The 12,255-nt window shown below is 35.5% G+C and overlaps 1 protein-coding gene across 1 annotated transcript; it reads left to right on the forward strand.

Annotated features, from left to right (window-relative positions):
* The first annotated feature begins 314 nt into the window (after window positions 1–314).
* LOC132544617 (dual oxidase maturation factor 1-like) lies at window positions 315–11,569 on the forward strand. Its single transcript, XM_060208239.1, has 12 exons — window positions 315–413; window positions 5,071–5,251; window positions 5,486–5,543; window positions 5,939–6,076; window positions 6,583–6,687; window positions 6,780–6,933; window positions 7,069–7,283; window positions 8,637–8,756; window positions 9,068–9,210; window positions 9,731–9,882; window positions 10,181–10,233; window positions 11,045–11,569. Exons 2-11 carry the CDS (start codon window positions 5,078–5,080, stop codon window positions 10,194–10,196), a joined length of 1,275 nt encoding a protein of 424 aa, XP_060064222.1. The 5' UTR covers window positions 315–413; window positions 5,071–5,077; the 3' UTR covers window positions 10,197–10,233; window positions 11,045–11,569.
* The last annotated feature ends 686 nt before the right edge of the window (window positions 11,570–12,255 follow it).

A 12,255-nucleotide genomic window follows, 5' to 3' on the forward strand; every position in this document is an offset into this window, starting at 1 on the left:
ACTGAGATTTATGGAGAAGCCCTAAAGGCTGTTTTCCTTCGATGAGGAATTTATGAAATATTTTGTTCGGTATATTGATGTTATAAGTCCACTTTAACAATCACTATGTATAAACACGGCCATATAAGTATTACTGTGTATCGCTCCATTAGAGGGGAAAACAATCTCCTGTATGTAGTAATTCAGCATATGTACCCCGCGCCGTGTTATAACTACTCCGGAACTTTGACAAGTCAGTGGATATCATATACGCTTAACAATCCACAAGTCACGTGATTTGAAATAAGGAAGTTAAATTCGTATACATTATTAACATTGTGGGTTTGGGTGGAGGAGTGACAAGACGTTACACGGGCTAGTTAATGCACCATCAAATACATTGTCTGGTGAAGTTATTTTTGAGGAGATCACTGGTAAGTGTATTTAAAGAGATACTAGTCTGGCTTTAGGTTGTACTTGTCTCGTGTATTGTTCAACTATTGTATGCGGAAGAACTTTGTAAACAACAAAACCAGCCCGAGCGTTTACATTATAAAGTTTGTAAATGAATTATAAGATAATGCTACATGTTATAGACGTACCAGATTAACTGACGATGTATTCATTCTGATAGATAATGTAGAAAATGTGCTGTAGTTTAGTATTAACTTTACTTTATTACTGATGCAGAAACTCTATGTTCAACGAACCGATTAAAACTGGAATGCGATAGGAATTCCATGCTTCAAATACCATTTATTTTTCATCCTAAATCATACAACAATGTGTAAAGTTTATAGAAACCATGTTCAGACCATTCTAAATGGGTTACTTCCTCATCATATTAATACCTACGTACATATATACACAGCAAGTGATATGTACGTATACACGAGAAATGATACAGTATAAAAACGAACCTTTTGAAAGTGTGTGTTATGGGATGGAATACTTTAGGCGATATATTGACAGAGTGCAGTGATTACAAGGACAAATCAATTATGACCTTTACAGAGTACAGGGCTAGATTTGTTACAACTCTATATATACCTGTGTTGTTATATCGTTGAATGGTGGTAGGCTGTTGCTGTGCATGCCATTTAAGATACGCATGACATATTTTCGACTATACTTAAAAAATGAAAATCATGTCGATGTGGTTGTCCTACCTACATATACCATTGTTCTGCCACTGACACATTTATTTATGTATTATGTATGTGTAGCAGATTTAAACCGGAAGCCGCCACAATTTAAACGGATTTTGTAGACAAACACTGAATTCACTTGTGCGCCACAATTAAAACTGACTTTAGAGACAATCACTGAATTAATTAGAGTAAACGGACGGCATAAGATCTAAATAATCAACATGTTTATTTTTTTATCAGCACATTTTAAGCTTTAGTTATCCGAGTACAAACAATCCATTAGCCGGCAGGTTATCAGAGATACCACGACGCGATCAATAGGGAAGTTAAAATGAACCGTATTTACTTATCGTGACCAGTCTCACAAGGAAGTAACTTTATATATACTGCATATATATAGTACTACCTTCATATCGCAAACACAAAAATGTGACGTCAGGGGTTCAAACCTGATGAAGTGATAACTACTACTCATTCGATGATCCTTTCAAATGCGACACCATTTCATAAATCGTTCTATTTTGGCCCTCGACCGATTTCCAATAATTGATATCATCAATAATATATATCGATATTATATATCGTTATATAACGGTTAACTGCTAATTTAATATTTCAAACCCATTATTAATTAATATGGAGGGAGTGGTCCAAGATCTGGATTAATGTTTCGATGACTTGACACCTGACTCTTATCTAAAAGTTACCAGGACTTTAAGGGGGGTTTTGACCGTCACCAGAGTAAGATTTGCACGAAGTGAATAGTATATCTGACAGGCTCCGAAGAGGATGATCTTTGAACACATAAATCTCTGGAGTTAATGTAAGTGCTCAGTTGAGTATTAGAACGAACAGGAATCTTGCTGTGATGAATGTATGCGAGAGCATCACATACGGATCTTAGCCAACCGCCACGATCTGTAAAGTTTCATTTAAGTATCCATTTGTTGACAAGATGAACACAATAATCTATTTTAACTAGCTGCACCACCTAATACAAATTAACGAACAAGCGTAATCCAGGCATCGCACATGACTTATGTTTGGGTATGCTTTAACGTTCGAATAACAGTTCAATGTTAGTGGTTTTCATATCCTCCTTGCAAACTTCCAAGACATAAAAGTACAAGTGGGGAAAATGCTTAATGTACTGACATAGTAGAGGACTATTATGTTAAATGTTGTAGTGCTATGTTAAGAAGTGTTTTAGAGTACAACTTTTACAGGTATGTGATTAAAATATATTATGTTATAGAAATGTGCATTAATACCATTTACCAAGTTACAAAGTGGATAATGAATATGAAGGAGACTAGTTTTGTCGATGTTTCATGATATCGATATGTTTCAGAAATTAGAATTTGTATATAACGATATATCTAAATGCCGAACACCGCAAATTTTTTGTTTTGTGTCAGACTGCAGGGTCTGCACGTGGTTATAATACCCTTGTGGTTCACGGGTAAAGGCAACACAAAGGTTTTTTTTTAATGTTATTATTGTTTATATTTAAAAGAGGTATGGCGCGTAACCGCCAGAATCGACCTAAATGTGACCAACAGTAAAATACAAAAATAATTTTCCACTTCGGTGAATCCGGATAGGTTATCGCGATGAGCTACATGTATATCTAAATACCAATTACTAGAAAAATATCTTGGTTTATGTGTCATGTTTTCTTTTGTATATATCGTCAAAGTTTCTCCTGAAGCAATTTGCACTAAAACATTCCTACCTGACAGTGTTGGAGACAAGTCAGAATGTCATCTCAATGTTCAATGAAATTTCTTATAAGAAAAAGGTTACATATAAAGGAGTTAACTTGTCGTTACATTAATCTTTTGTTTTGCCTTTTCTTGTACATTTCCCAGCTGTAATCGTAATATCAGCAGCGACATACACGGCTAACACTCCACTTTTCGTACGTACATATTCTATATTTAGATATGGTGACTCCGAATGCATGTTTACATATCATTATTAGTAATATATTTTTAAATCGACCAAGGCGATAAACTGAAATAGGTGCTCTGTCACGATAAAGCGCCATACCTCTTTTGTGATGGTTTGGAAATATGAGTTAACTTCTCTGTGATATATATATTATATCTGCGAAATCGAGTCATTGTTGATTAAATGCTGGAAAAAAAATATTTGCCGTGATGTGTCCAATGATGTGTGTAGAAAGAGAGGACATCCATGTTTGTATTATCTATACATCTCTGTCAATAAAACGTTTGTAACGAAAAAAGTATTAAAAGGCCTTGATGTCAAACATAATACTTAGATATAAAGGATTTTTCGTGATTGATGTTATTCTGAGATCATCAGAATTCTACATGTGAAGCTTTATATTGAGATTTTACATTATTGTAGATGTGATATCTAATATAATGTTAAGGTTGAGAAAACAAAAGTCCATTCCACGACAGATACATCTAATTTTTTTTATCAATCTTTTGTTAAAACTTTTCTAAAAGCCGATAAAAGATCCTTGTACAATTAGGCGATTCAATTATTTTTTTTATTTTGCTACTTATGTAATTTGATAACATTTTTAAATATTTACAAATTAACATATGTATAAGTAGCCACAAGCTCTGCAATCATTACAGTGACAATTTTAGAACTCAAACACGTAATATCAATTCATGTATAGAGAAAAGGAAAGAAATTAAACATATGGCTTAAATCAAAATTTCAAATTAAGTTACGAGAAAAAGAAATCAACAACATACTTCTAGGCAAGCCTAATTTGACATTCATATAGGACAGGTGAAACGTATTTTACACTTTTAGGACTGCATGCGATTTATAATCTAGCTTTTTATGATATCACAATAATAATATTATATATATATATATATAAACTACTTCACTTGGATGAGACAGTGTTGCTTAGCATTCGATGTTTTGTAGTACTGCATTGAAAAGCAACATTACATGTTAGCTCCTGTTAATTTTGATGTTAACTTTCCGTGACATATTAAGGTACTTAGCAGTGATGCTTAATTGTCATTGTCTCCGGGGAAAACGTCGTGTAGAAGAGCTGGAAGCAAACTTCATAAGAAGCGCTCTTTCTAGACAATATCTTTCATAATACTTACTTAAAACCATATCAAGTTTCTGTCTGCAATAGCATAACACATCAGAAATCATTAGTGTATATGTTGTCAGTAGGTTGTCACTCGTAGTGCCGAGCTTACGCTTTCGGAATCAAATCAAGGATACGCTTATGAAACAATCTATATTTCCCTTCCACAAAAGATTTCCTATACATCTTGTCTGTTTTTCGTTTTGTATAACAGCATATTTATCACACTATGTCTTGATTAATTTTGCTGAAACCTTTTTACATATATGTCATTTGCTTGTAACAACCGACGTCAGCATACCAAAAAGATATATGAAGGCTCCTGTCAATGATGAATTCTGTTTCCCGTCACGTAATGCCTTGCGTAATGCCTAAATCACTGGGTAAAATCCCATAAAGAAAATAAATACTATTAAAACTTTTTCTTATTCCAGACTCAGGCTTATGAGATTTAGTCTATATCAAACTGGGTTTAACGTCCGCTCTCTCGAATGATTAATGGTTTCTCCTACCTTAAAGCATTTCTCACTATAACGAGCAATAGAACATTGGAATTATCGATGTGAATATTTTTACTTTTCTTTTCAGAATCTCAAACCCTGTAAAGATCAGTTACCGTAATTTGTTACATTTATGCCCACTCGCTTCCAAAGAAATATGCGTACATTAAAAGCTTTTTACAAAATGTTCAGTTTATTGTCTTTGGGATATACACAAGAAAATACAATGTATGGTAGATTTATTCTAAATGTCCTGTTTCATTATACAGTTAACAACGTACTATGCAAACTACGCCCCATTACATGGAAATGCTCGTAATACATCTGACAATTACTGATTTCACAGGGCCAAGATGAGTTTGCCCGCCGGTTTGTATGACGCTTTCCGCGAAAATGGTGCCCCAACCTACTATGGACCCAACCAAACGGCATTCATGGCGGATGTGCTGGAAGCGGGTTTTGTCTTTGCTTTCATCATCCTTGCCATTTCGTTCTACGTTGTCCTACCAGGAATCCGAGGCAAAGAGGTCAGTCAAGCTGCAAACCCATACACACTCCCGAAAAAAAAAGCACGTGTCTAACACTTTTCATCATGTTTCCTGATGTTTCTTTGTTAAAGATACTAAAATGTGATTTTTTTTTAAAAAAGTGGTCGTTTAAATATAAAAGGAAATATATAATTGTAAACATTCTACATTTAGATTGGAATATAAAGATTATTTTTGTCGTACCTTTTCAATTCTTCTTAAATTTATTTTCAGAGAATCTTCGCTTTCATTCGAATAACGTTTTTTTTGTTCATTGGAGCCGTGATAATGTGTAAGTTTGCATTACGATAAGCTTTATGTAAACGTTATCGATCAGAACGGATGTATAGGGCAAATAGACTGGTATTAATTATTGCGACTTTATTGGATTAAAAAAATAACAATTAACGGGACGCAGAGAAATGAAAATTAAAGAGTAAATCAACTATTTTCCAAATTGAATCCTATTTCAAATACATATTCAAATTGTGTGGTACAGTTGTTCGTGTATAACTTAACTCCATCCCTAGAAATGAATTCAGAAACAGACACACGTGAGTAATTAGTATCATGTCTGCAGTGTTAGCTGTTTTCTGATCTATTATATCTCCTCATGTTGTGACTAGGACCCGATCTGTGTTTACAATTAAACTGTGTTTTATACTTACTTCTGTAACGCCATTGCAGTGGCCAACCTCTCATATGACTGGGAAGTATCGGAAATAAAGGACCTAACAGTGAAATACAAAGCGGGATCAAAGGCAGATATCCACGCAGATGTGGCGGTCCACATTGGACTCCGGGGGATCAACATAACGCTGAAAGGTAGCAGAACAATATCCTTCTTAAACGGCAATGTTACATTAGGCAGTAAAACCTAAATTTTTTTTCACAGGAGACCGTAACATTTCAGTTAGTTCACAAATATTTAGTAAACTGTAAATTGTATTTTTGTTAGAATCATTTCATTGTCTTAAAATTATGCATTTTCATTGGCACAAATATTTGTGGATAAACCATGTACACACAAAAATAAATGATCTGTCAGTAAGGAATGTAGTTTGAATGGCTTACATATATAATAAATCTGCAATTACTTTTACTTTTAGAAGGATATCATGAAAAATGGTTTAACGAATATAGCTTTCATGACAATTAGGTTATCAAAGGAATCGAGTACCCGGAGAGAACTGTCATATGGGATTGTTGTCTATTTTCTAAAACATCTGCTCCAATTATGTCGCCATGTGTTGAATAAGGCCATATAAAGATATTTAAAGGTTTTACACTTTATTTATGATATATGAGGTTTCATATGAAATGCTTTACAGGGCTGCCAGAGATCCAGAATGTTGACAATCTTAATGAAACCATCAACTACAACGAACATTTTGACTGGAGATGGGAGCAGGGAAGGTTTGGTTTTGGTATCTTTGGTAAGTTGACAACACACTAAATTCCTTTAATAGACTTAAGATATTGTAAGATGTGATCAATCAATAAAAATCATATCCACCTTTCTTTCTAGCCGGGAGATTCAATCGTGAGTTTCGGGCGGCCCAATTCCGAGGTTTACCTCTCCCAATCCTTTGGATAGCCGAGTACTTCACATTTGATGGAGAGGGAATAAGATGGGGTCGCCACTATCGACAAGCGGGATGGTACGCACACATCATGATGTGGTACGTAGTATGCAGGATTATAAACGAAAATTAATGTGTCTAGGAAATATGTCTCATAAAAATCATAAACGTAAATGAATGTGACATGATACTTATTCACTTGTCAGTACCAGAACGACCCTTTTCCAATTTTAGGTTGGCCCTTCCATTATGGGTGCTGACTGTAATATTGTTCTACGTTCTCCTTCGGTACGGAGCTTGCATGCTGATGTTGACAGGAGCAGTCATGGTAACAGCCAACATTATTTGGTCGTCCATACGAAACTTTAATGAATTGGTCATCCCTTTCACCGACACGAAGCAGCTTGCCTTTACATATGGTGGTTCGTATTGGATCAATCTTATTGTTGGTAAGTATATTCCATATGCACTCTTTACAAACAAATCGAAAACGCGATATTTTGAACGAAAGAAAGCTTGACTGCATATTTGATTGTAGGCGGAAGTCATATACAACATGATCAGGGTAAGCGTGTCTACTTTGGTAATGGTAGTTCTGAACGTCCTGTAAGGTGGCATTGTCTGAAACCATGCTTTATTAGGTCACCTGAGCCGAAGGTCTCATGGTGACCTATTGCCATCATGATTTGTCTGTCGTCGTGCATCGTGCGCCGTGCGTCGTTAACTTTTCACATAATCGACTTCTTCTCAAGAACGACCGAATGGATTTTGACCAAACTTGGCACAAACCATCCTCATGGGAATCCACTTCAAGTTTGCAATGAAAAAATGGGACATGGCCCCAATAGGGGCCCTAGAAGGGGGTAAAGTCAGATAAATCTTTAAAAATCTTCTTCTCATGAACCAACAGTCAGAATAAGTTCATATTTGATATTTAGGGTCCCTTTGGCCAGGTCTACAAAGTTTGCGAATGAAAAAAAAAAAAACTGGTCAATAACGGCCCCACTAGGGGGCGCTCAAAAGGGTCGAAAATTCAACTTTGACGGATTTCAATCAAATTTGGTAGACAGCATCCCTTAGTGAAGGACATATGAAATTAAGTTGAAAAAAGTGATTATGTCCCCTTTGGGGCCAATAAGGGGTGTAAAAGGGGCCATATGTAAAAACCTTCTTTAAATGACTTCTTCTCAAGAACCAATGGATGGATTTTGACCAAACTAGGCACAAAGCATCCCCATGGGAATCCGCTTCAAGTTTGCGAAGAAAATGGGGCATGGCCCCAATAGGGGCCCTAGGAGAGGGGAAAAATTGGGTAAAATCAGATAAATCTTTAAAAATCTTCTTATGAACCAACAGTCAGAATAAGTTCATATTTGATATTTAGGGTCCCTTTGGCCAGGTCTACAAAGGGGAAAAAAAAAAAAAATGGGTGTAAAATTAGGTAAATCTTAAAAAATCTTCTTCATATGAACCAACAGTCAGATTAACCACTGGGTTGATCATGTCTAAACTTGATACGAATGTTCTAAACATGGTCCTGGCAAGTGTTTTAACTTTTTGGGGCGATTCAAAATCCAAGATGGCCACCCTGGCCTCTGTTTTGCTAAGACATTTTGGACTTCCTCTCAAGAACCACTGGGTGGATCATGTTCAAACTTGGTACAGATGTTTTACACACGATCCTGCACAAGTGTTGTTACATTTTTGCGACATTTTAAAATCCTCAGATTATTGACATATATTCCTCAGGTGACCGTTAAGGCCACTTGGGCCTCTTGTATAACAATTCATTCGTTACACAGGAATTCTCTGTATCGTCCTGGGAATCATCATCTACATCATGGACCTGCGATTCCCAACAGCAATCTCCTCATTCTTTGGTGTTGATGTCCTGCAAGATCTGGATGAAGTCCAGGAGGAAGGTTTGTCTCCCAAATAATTTAATTATACCATAAATACGAAGTACATTCAACATGCGGATAACTTCAGATTAGTTAAAAAAAGATGATAAAATTCTGCATTAGATAAACATTACCTTGATATTTTTGAACTTGTAGCGTGTGGCGGATGACCCCCGTTGAACTACAGATATCCGTTATAATACGATATATTGATCAATCTTAAAGAGCTGTTCCAGATAAAAAAATATAATGCAGTGTATCAGTAATTGCTACCTGTATGGTCATACGATGTAGACACAGAGACAATCAATTGTTAAGGCGATTTGTTTCAGACTTAGGATTACAAAAGAGTGATAAAGGCGGTATGGAAATGGACGAGATGCCAAGTTCCTCTGCGAATGGTCATCGCCCCGCCCCAGCTGCCGCTACCGCAGCTGAAAGTGATGATGACGACGATGAGATATATGAACCTCCGGTAAGGCATCATTACATGACTATTTAGACCCAATGGAATATAAATCAAATATGCTAATGACATTTTAGTTGGTAATGCTCTATAGCTAAGGTCATTTAAGGACGACCTTCTTATGTACGGGAGATGAGTGAACATGCTAACTGTGAGGGTTTTTTCTTGAAAACTGCTTGCGGAACTGAAGTCTACTGTATAATATTGCCGCAAGGTAGTATGCTGCCGAAATCTTTCAACAGCATGGCCCCACATGGTCACATTGTACTGAAGTGAACCATAATGCGAATGCTCAACTTAATGCCAAAGGTGATGAAGAGTCAAAAGGTATCAGATATTAATATTTAAATATTTATATATTTTATAAATATTTAAAAGTATTTAAAAAAAGTGTAAGGTGTATATTTGTATATTATAAATGTATGTTGTATGTGTTTATTTACCAATTAATTAATCAAACAATTTTTTTAACAATAATCTCAGGAATGTTTAGTGGGTTTGAATTGTGTAACTTTGTGCTCTACTTTAGATGTTCCACGTACAACAGCAGCAGCAGAGGGAAGAGCTCTACCAAAAACGGAAATCTCGAAATCTGACCAAGAGATGGCAGACTCCACGTCGGAGACCACCGCCTCCAATTCCTGGAGATGATTCCCCGGATGAGATTTACGAAAACGCAGGGTGGGTACAACTGCATAAACTCAATAATACTTCAAAATTTAAAGTTTAATTACACAGATTAATAAAACTTCATCTATGAGAAATCAGAAGTTATTTGAATTCGATGAAAATTATATCATTACTACATGTGTCATTTATAAAAATTGATATGAGCTATCCTATTGCATCCACCTGCTTACTACGGTTTCACAACCGATTAACAAGTGTGATACCACGCCTTTTATCAGGGTAAGCTCTACCAGTATATTATTGCAAACATGCTGGTCGATTTATACTTTACTATTCAATTATATTCCAGATTTAATAGAGTGTAAACAGGCTTCAGGGCAGTGGATACATCTGGATCTCGTGGTAAGACTTAGTTTCATAAATAAAAAGTCAGGAATTCAAGGACCCGAGGTGTAACGCATATGTGTTACTTACTCATGTGGCTCGGCGATATAGACATGACTAAAACGTCATCTGCGTGTAACATAAACGTATCCACATTAGCAACAATACGGTTATAACAGAGACAGTAACATGAAATCACAAAAACGTTGGTTTTAGTATTGCAACACACGAACATCAACATTAACAACACGATACACAAACGCACTAAAATAGACATTTTTGATCGCAGACAAGTATGCGTTATTGCAGGTAGACTTTCGTTCCGAAGACTGATACCGGTGTATACAGCGGCAGTTCAGTTTATTCACGTCTGATGTTTTTTAAATCAAAAATCTGTATTGGTAACTTAACATACAAAATAAACGAACATTTACATTATTCAATACCATAACAGCTATATTAAAGCATTTGGGGGAAACACAATAAATATTAGTCAGTAATATTAGGAAAAACGGCTTTAGTGAACTGAAATCAAACATGAAGGATAATAACCTCGGGAAATCGACTAAATTAGTAGCATGTCATCAAAAGTTTGAAGATAGTATCTTAACAAAATCTGCGTCATTATAAAAAGAAATAAAATAGCAGTATATTAACTTAGATCAATGTACATTAGTATTGATACGCAAGTGTTCATAATATTGTTTTACGGCTCTTCATTTGTTCAACTTTTCGATAATTTCGATTTTCTTTTTTGACAATGATTTACCCTTAATGTCTACGGTGTAATTGTGGTCTATTAACAATGTTTTTTTTTTTATTTTTGTAGTCTGTTCCGGAACAAATGGCCTTCTGATTAGAGAAGACCCGTTCAGTTGGATATTTATAACTTCATTTTTACTTTCGAATGGACTAATGGTAAAGCACCGATATGCTGTGACGTCGAAGCGAAATGAAATAGTAACTACAGAAACAGGAAAATGCTATAACTGTCGAACAGTGGCTGCTCTCGCCATCGTTTACCGTAAACGCCGTTATTGCAAGCATCACCATTATTTATATATCGTTGCCTAAATGGCGTAAAGTGTGTGTTGATAGAAGCAATCGTGTTCCCTGACGATATTGCAGAGCCATACTTTAATGTGACACGTCCAGTGGTTTATCGTTTACATTTTGCCATATATCTTGATATAGCTATGTGTTCTTTCATAGAACATTACCTTTTATTTCAGTTATCATTAAATACTGTTTATCGCACATTTAACAATCCGAATTCATACTAAAAACTTTGTTAGCGTATTTCTTTATTAATATGTGATGTATTGATTGCGTTAGTCCCACATAAATAAACATATATCACAAATGATATTTTCATATTTTTGTTGATTTTTTATAGATATATTTGCATCTCTAATAAAAAAAACCATGTAGTAAACTACGCCAAGGAAATCTGCAATCGTTTAATATACCTCAGAATAAGGTCTACAGGTAAGATATGGAAGCATGAAATTGGTTCCCAGTTCCCAGTGTCGTTAAAGAAAAAAACGGACTGCGAACCAGATCCTTATTCCATATAAAGAAAACGTATAAGCTGACAAATCAAAAGGTCCAATACAAATAATATGATTTTAATTTGGTACAGGAATCGAACCCATAACCTTTCAGATAGAAATTAAGATTTCCATAGTTTTTGAAAAGGAATAGGTCTTATACGGAAATTTCATTCAAACTCCAGATTCACTAAAACTTAAACGGAACTGGGAATGGGAACCAGTTCCTAGTTCCGTTGAGGTAAAACGTCAAAGATTGCCTTGGCATTCATGAACTTGTAGCGTGTGGCGGTTAACCCCCGTTGAACTTTCAGATACCGCAGCTGAAAGTGATGACCACGACGATGAGATATATGAACCTCCGGTAAGGCATCATTACATGACTATTTAGACCCAATGGAATATAAATCAAATATGCTAATGACATTTTAGTTTGTATTGCTCAATAGCTAATGTCATTTAAGGACAACCACCTTCCGGTGTACGGGAG

The sequence above is a fragment of the Ylistrum balloti genome, unplaced genomic scaffold, assembly GCF_031769215.1.
Source record: "Ylistrum balloti isolate Yb309-2 unplaced genomic scaffold, AGI_CSIRO_Ybal_v1 Utg369802, whole genome shotgun sequence".
Lineage (NCBI taxonomy): Eukaryota > Metazoa > Mollusca > Bivalvia > Pectinida > Pectinidae > Ylistrum > Ylistrum balloti.

What these genes read in the sequence shown, in the direction of transcription:
- LOC132544617 (XM_060208239.1), top strand. Translation starts at nt 5,078, where the DNA reads ATGAGTTTGCCCGCCGGTTTGTATGACGCTTTCCGCGAAAATGGTGCC. An exon ending in CAGGAATCCGAGGCAAAGAG is followed by an intron (nt 5,252 to 5,485) that starts GTCAGTCAAGCT and finishes ATTTATTTTCAG; the next exon opens with AGAATCTTCGCTTTCATTCG. An exon ending in TTGGATCAATCTTATTGTTG is followed by an intron (nt 7,284 to 8,636) that starts GTAAGTATATTC and finishes TTCGTTACACAG; the next exon opens with GAATTCTCTGTATCGTCCTG.